Here is a 7500-nt window from a genome sequence, read left to right as displayed (position 1 = left end):
CCCTGACGTGACGGACAACGACAATAAAAAGCGGAAGTTGATCTTTGATCCCTTAGTGCTCTGACAAATCAAGGGAGTTAAAGAAAAACTTTCGACTTCGTTATTATAGGAAAAAATAAGGGCCGCCAATCCGATTACCATTCATGATGCCCGCTTATGCCTACAAATACAATAATGGCAGTATCGAAAACGAACCTCTCGAAACGGAAGAACTAAGCACGAAGCACCCAAAAGGTCGAAAACGAAGCACCCACAACTCGAAAACGAAGCATCCTAATTTCCATTGCAAAATCGCTTTGACCAGAGCTAGCTTAGCTAGGGGCTAAAAAAATTTGGCTTCTGCCAATGCTCAAAGAGATCTTCCGAAGGAAAATAGGGTGCTTCGTTTTCGATCTTTTGGGTGCTTCGTTCTTCGTTTTCGAGTGCTTCGTTTTCGATACTGCCAATAATATAATGTACTCACTTCGAGAGTTCCTCTGTACTCGCGACAGGTTTCAGTACTGTTGATGATCATTCCAGCTTCGTCATAGCTAATATCATGTAAGCTAAACAGAGATTCCCCTTTGCCCTTTTTGAACTGCTTATGTTCCCATCCTCCAGTTTGAGGATCAAAGTGATACTAAAACAAGAATATAACAATAAGTTCACAAAATTACCCACAAGCTTTGACAACGCACATACGGTGATATTTTATATTTATCACACAACAAAAGTTATGAATGACCGGCTGGCTAAACTCTTATTATACCTGAAGAAGGCTGGTTTAGCCAGCCGAGATATAGTACACCACTAAAATCAAATCTTCGTTGTATTCGGCTCTTGCTCAACATATTTCGTGGCTCAATAGACCATTTTCGAATTCTCATAGCTGGACTGGATCTAGCATGAAATGGAGGCTAATGCGGCCAAATCTTTTCAAATGCGAATTAATTTGCCCGCATTAACCTCCATTTTATGCTAGATCCAGTCCAGTTGTGAGAATTCGAAAAGGGTATATTGGTTGACCATTGGACTACGGTGCGGGAGGTCGCGGGATCAAACTACGGATCAGAAAGACCAACACTTAGATTGCTGCTGACATGTGCAAATGGTTAAACTCTCTAGTCTTTTCAGATAAAGACAATAAACCGTAGGCCCCGTCTCACAACCCTTCCACGTTCATGACCCTATGTCAGGGACGTAAAAGAACCCACACACTATTAGCAAAAAGTAGGGCATGGAGTTCCCGATGTTGTAGTCTGTATCCTGTATATCATGGTTAGGAGGGTAAATGCTCAGAGATGTTAGTTTCACCAAGCTACTCTAAAATCCTAGGGTAAAAAAAAAAAAGATATGATATGATGTATGATACTCAGGGATAAAGGTAACCTGTGATCAGGCACGCTTTTCTTTAGACAGGTACCCGCTTTTCGTACCCTCTCTAAAGAAAAGTACGCCTGATCGCAGGTTAGGATAAAGCGGTCAGTATGGTTTGGGGAAAGACCAAACAGCGCAAAAGAAAAAAGAAAATTGCCCTACCCCATTACTACAGCTTGTCAAAAAGAAGGGAAAACAATTTTATTTGTGCAAGGAAAAAAACATGCTCATCACTGCGCTTAAATAAAACAAAACAAAGACTTTTGCTTTTAGCGCCATTTGTACACCAAACTTTTAATGGTAGGTCTTCGTTAAAGCCCCGTAGTTATCGACTGTGTTCGTTTTTATCGAATAGGCGTCATTTCAGTTTTTATGCATACTTACACACCTGCGGTAATAACTTCCAGCCATGCGTGGCAACCATGTTGATTGCATTCAGCACAAAATCGATCAAACGGTCACTCATAAAATAAGGAAGGTTAATTCTAACAAAACCGGGCCTAAAATAACGAAAAAATGTGAAAAAAGAAGCTGTTAATTATCGGGATGCAACAGGCCGCACTCGCGTTTGTTAGCAGAGTCGCATGTGGTAAACCCCAGCGGTTAGCTTGTCTCCATCTTTTGGCCGGGTTTATATTGGAATGGATGGCCACTGGAAACCCCGTTTTGTTGACTTATTTTTGCATGTGTTTTTTCGAGTTTATTCCTTTAAATGATTTTTAAAGTAAATGAAATCTGTTTTCCATCTATTTTAACTAGAGTATACGTGAAATGAAAGTCAGGAAGATCATCGCACTTAGTTCAAGTGAGCAACTTAAGGTGGTTCAAACCAGTTTCAACACTTTGAAGACACCTTGTTATTACAAGGATTGGCACTACAACATCTTATCACGTAACAGCAATGTTATGGTGCCGTGTAAAACATCAAACATTGCTGAAAGAGATGCAATCATTTTTGTGACATAACAAGTTACCATGGCACCCGGAAAGCATTGCAAAAACACCCTATATTTTGCAAAGTTTCAAAAAATTCTTTGAAACGGATTCAGAACTACCTTAAATTTTCAATTATTTAAGGTGGCTCTAAATCCGCTCAACAGAATTTTTTTAAACTTTGCAGGAGGTTTTATTCTGGCATGCCAATTACATTTCACAAATACAAAATGGGGGTCACCGAGTTCGTTTTTGAGATATGAGCAGCTAAATCCAAAACATGGGATGTTTTTGCAGGGCTTTCTTGTTGCCACGGTAACCTTTTACGTCACAAAACTGACCCAATCCTTTTCAGCAATAATTGGTGTTTGATGAGGTACCATAACATTGCTGTTCAGTGATAAAGTGTTTTAGTGCCAATCTTTCTAATAAGAACGTTTTCTTCAAGTGATGCAAGCACCAGAGAATAAAATCACTTACTGCGCGATTGCGTTGCATTTGACCTACCAAGTGAGATTTTATTCCTTTTCCTTAACGAATTCGTCTCTGTCATTTCAATGACATCACGTATTTGTAGACACGCAGATTGACTCATGTTCAATAGGTTAATTCCTAGTTCATGTCTACCTCCTCTTCAAAGAGACTCTAAGTGCGAAAATTAGTTTTCATTCATATGTAAAGTAGAACTAATTACCATCACAAAAACTTCGCACTTAAACTTGCTTTAAAGCGGAGGCAGACATGAACAGTTAATTTGGGGGGTTATCTGCGTTGAAACAATGGAAATCCAGTTTACTGAAGCATGATACAGTTCCCAAGAGTAAATAACTTGTATTGTTTTTAAGTAAAGAATTCCCCATGGGATAGGGGGAAATAGCGAATGCTCCTCTTTATTGGTGAGTTTTGGAGATTTCATAAATCAATCTTCTACTTACTTCATTATTTCGAGTGGTTCCTTCAATAATCCTCCTACATCGTCTCTATAACAAAACGAACAAGGAAAGCATTAAGAGGAGAAGGGAGAGGAGCAAGGATGGCACAGTCGGTTATATTAGTTCACGGAAATTTGGTTTTATCAACGGAGTTGATAATGTAAATTGGCCACCGTACTGAGATTCTAAAAGCTGACGTTTCGAGCTAACGCTCGAAACGTCTGCTTTTAGAATCTCTGTACGGTGGCCAATTTACATTATCAACTCCGTTGATAAAACCAAATTTTTGTACACTACTTCCCCACCGACGCAGCACCACAGTTTCTTTAGAAACTACCCCCTTCATATATTTGTTCACGGCCTTGGTTCAAGACGTCCTGACTTCGATCCCCATATCTAACATCCTTGTTTCGACTTCTTTCCTTTCATTTTAGCTTGAGTAGCTTTAAATACCCTTAAAACGGAGTTCTGATGGAGAGTGGGGAGTAAAATGAGCGCACCGTCGACCTCAGGTTTTTCAGTTGAATTACTGATACGAGTCATCGACGTTAAATAGGATTGCTTTATTGGGTAGTTTTATTAAGATCAACTTTCAAGTGAAGCTATGATCTTCGCAGTTGTGAACGCAATTTTTGCAATTTCGTACAGAAGCCTGAAAAATTCAGGACTTCAACGGGAAGTTGAAGTCCTGAATTTTTCAGGCTTCTCAATTGCGTTCACAACTGCGAAGATTATAACTTCACTTGATTTTATATCCGTAGTTCATATATGATCCAATTCATATATCATTTCATTGAAAATCAACTTTGTTGTCAACTTACGCAGGAGTGTTGTAATCCCAACCGGATTTATAGGACACCCTTCAGTTTTTCGAAACCAAAGCCTTTTCATAAATTGAATTTGAATTGTGGGTCAGAACAGTTTTTACACTCTGTTTTCAGAAAAAATGCTATCCATTTCGATGATGCTGTAGTTCGCGAGATGCCGCTGTCGAAGAAGAGTGTTAAACACTCTAACTTGGACGTGTCTATATTTGGACCATGATGAAACAAAACAAGACGAAAACGTCACATGTGATAAGACAGTTCAGTCTGGGTTTGCCTCTACAGAACACTGTGGCAAACTCTTTTCCGACCAGGTATATATAAATTCTTGATCTACAACTCTCGCCTTTGGTTACATATGAGTTACTGCGTATAGATGGTTTGCAACCAATCTTTAGAGACACAGATAACAATGAAGTAAAGTACAATTGCTGGTGGACAAAAACAAAAGGACCATTCAACTAATAAAAGATATCTTTTGTTTTCGTCCACCAATATTGGTGGGCGAAAACAAATAATATGGCGGTGATGTCGTAACGTGAAAGCCACTTATACTGAAATTCATCTTTCAATTCTGACCACGAGCCATTTTACCACAGCTAGTGAAAGGATATTCAATAATTTACTTACTTGTCATGTTTTTCAAGAAACCATGTGAACTTCTTTGCCATTGTTTCATTTAACCCCAGCAGATCCTTGAGTTCAAAGAAATAAAATCTTTAATCCTTGAAGAAGTAGGCTCAAAAATTTGTAGCATAAGATTTACAAGGGTAAACGCTTGGTAAACAGCTTATCGAAGGAAACGATTTTGACAATCAAAGATGAAACGAATTATTAGAGAAATTAAGATCCGCTTTCGGCGGCTTAAGGGAAATGGTCGGCTCTTTCTCAGTTGTCATAAGACCATCATAATTTTTTTGGTCTCGATTAATTCGATTTTATTTTTTTATCAGTACTTACTTGATGGTGGTCGCTCAGTAAATGGCAAACAAGGTCTCATTAATTTTGGTGCGCGTCAAGTTCGAAATAACGTTTGACGTTTTCCATAAGCGAGTTTCTTCATAGAAAATTATTGCAATCAAAAGTCTCTGGCTAACTTATTTGCAGTAATTCAAATTGTACCCAACATGCAAGACATTTGCTGAAATCAAACAATTTTAGTTGGTTGACGTTTGTCAACTACTGGAGACAGTTACATGGACCTGTCGCTAAAAGCGAGGTAAACGTGCGATAGCGTTGATGACAAATGGTTTTGTCTTTTGGGAAAGTGAAGCGAGATGAGTACATCAATCAATTTGCAAAGTGATGCAAAACCAAAAAACATAAAACAGATCCATATAATTTTTCCGTTTAGCATTGGAATTCTTCTTTGTTTTGAGGATCAAGCATCACTGACGTCACATTAAAACGATACACGGAATCCAAACAGAAATGTGTTCATTGAAATGGGAACGAAAGAGTTGTTGCTAACCTGAGCATAGGGACCTGCGCACGCGCAGCCTCCTCGAGCTTGGATGCCATAGAGATCATTCAACAGCACAGATATAAAGTTGTGGTGTACAATTTTACCGCTGTCCTCGTGGTAGATTACTAGAGAGAAGATCGGCAGTCGGCGAGCCCTGTCATCTCCAAGAATTATTAGCTTTGGGTTGTCGCCAAGGGCGTGAAACGCTTTCCTAAAAATCAAGAAAAGTGTGGTCACTCCGTGCGATAAGTACAAAACCCCAGAGTATTCCAATTTTGCACTGGACAACACAAATCAAGCAAACGTTTGGCCAACTTACAATCCAGTCAGTGTCAGAGGCAGCCTCTTAGGAAATAATCTACTCGTCCTGCACTTTTCGGGACGTTAGTCGTAAAACCTACACACCTTTTCGTTCCAAGCAATATCGCTATGATAATGAATCGGCGCGTAGACCGGCCACAAAAGCATTCTCCTATCTCATTCATACAGTCTTGCTAAAAGATCATTTAGATCATTAGCTGCCACAAACTTCCCAAAATTTTCATTTTGCTATAAAAGAATGGTAAGAAAGTAATTATAGTAAAATGGAAGAAAGGGAAATTTACCGGCAAAGTTGATCCTCCCTTTCTTCAATGTTCTCGGTTCCTACAGCCTGAAACAAACAAAGACGGATAACATAATGATCACTTTTATATAGAAGAGACAATCCTCCTTTTGACCATTCGATAGTGCACTACTTCTCATAGTTCAAATAACTTAGGAAAGCCATGAACTCGATTTGTCGTATCTTCATCCTTATCACTGGGAAAGTGTATCATTCAATAGCAATGGTGCAGAGGGCTTTGCCAATATTATGTAATTTGTCATTTTTGTAAATATATTCTATTAGCTCGGACATATTTTAACAAATTTAAGGTATTTGATACGAAATGTATGTGGTTAGAACTGAGCCAATTTTCAACAAACCCTTTCGAGCATTCTTAACAAAAGCAACGTTACCAGTTTGGCAATGAATTTTTCTTGAACCACATGAGTTTAAAAGAAAACAAGCACACCCTCAACGAGCGAATGGAAAAAGAAAAAAACCATTTCAGAGTCAAATGTCAATAGCCAGCAAGTAGGAATCACGCTAAAATTAGAAGCAATGCGCGCAATGTTCCCAACTACACCATTACCAGACAAGGTGCACGGACATTGCTTGGGACAACATACCCTGGAACAACACTGTTGTGTATTACATGAAGTAATAAGCGGTTGTAAACATCTTGTATGTATTTCCTGAGATATAAATGCGGCGAATTGCACATGGTGTAGACTGCGAGCAGTCTCTCTTTCGCTCGAAAATCCGCCGAGAGAACGTAATATGCGAGGGGCGAGGCCGCGAGCCGCGAGTAGCCCTACTCAGTCATATCACGGCGAGACCATAGTAGTCAAGTCACAGTCATGGCTGAAATCCCGTTCAAGCGTTCAGGATGCCTTGTAATTACTTAACTTGCTCAGGTAACTGCATTGATGTTCATTTCGCTGTCCAAATATATAACATTTCATGTAGTCAAGTGTGTTCAGTAGGTGTCCTTTGTTAGCCGGGTTCAATCCGTTCTTCTACCTCCAAATCATGCAGTAGGGAAAGGGCATCCAGCATACACCAGGGGCACCCAACGACCAATTTGTTGTAAAATGTATTATTATACCCCAGTTAATGAAAATAAATGTTATTAAGGCATTTTCAGGTGTTTTTCAGTGTTGCTGGGAAAATATTATCTGTTCCTTTTTCCCAGCAAGACACACAAGAAATTTCCCAGCCAGCTAGATAAAATTGGTTGGTTTCCCAGCCAGGAATTCCGCGCGCTTTCAAATCCCTCGATCCAAAACGACCGAACAAAAGCGACAAAACCGGGACAAAACAGGTTTTTTCCGCAAGCGCAATCACTCTGACCAGCAGTCGTATGTTTGCGAGAGGGATGGGGTTCTTTTTTTTTTTTTTTTTTTA

At 39.4% G+C, this 7500-nt stretch overlaps 1 protein-coding gene across 1 annotated transcript in view; it reads right to left on the bottom strand.

The window, feature by feature from the left end:
• LOC137971994 (probable cysteine desulfurase) overlaps positions 1 to 7500 on the bottom strand; it is a 27394-nt gene that overhangs the window by 5979 nt on the left and 13915 nt on the right. Inside the window, exons 12-17 of the mRNA XM_068818783.1 lie at positions 6116 to 6162; positions 5517 to 5721; positions 4676 to 4740; positions 3225 to 3269; positions 1745 to 1856; positions 464 to 619 (exon numbers count right to left, since the gene is read on the bottom strand). Of these exons, the coding sequence (XP_068674884.1) occupies positions 464 to 619; positions 1745 to 1856; positions 3225 to 3269; positions 4676 to 4740; positions 5517 to 5721; positions 6116 to 6162 (630 nt within the window). The remainder of the gene's footprint in view (positions 1 to 463; positions 620 to 1744; positions 1857 to 3224; positions 3270 to 4675; positions 4741 to 5516; positions 5722 to 6115; positions 6163 to 7500) is intronic.

Source organism: Montipora foliosa, chromosome 9 (genome assembly GCF_036669935.1).
Source record: "Montipora foliosa isolate CH-2021 chromosome 9, ASM3666993v2, whole genome shotgun sequence".
Classification (NCBI taxonomy): Eukaryota; Metazoa; Cnidaria; class Anthozoa; order Scleractinia; family Acroporidae; genus Montipora; species Montipora foliosa.
This window is presented reverse-complemented; position numbering and strand designations above follow the sequence as displayed.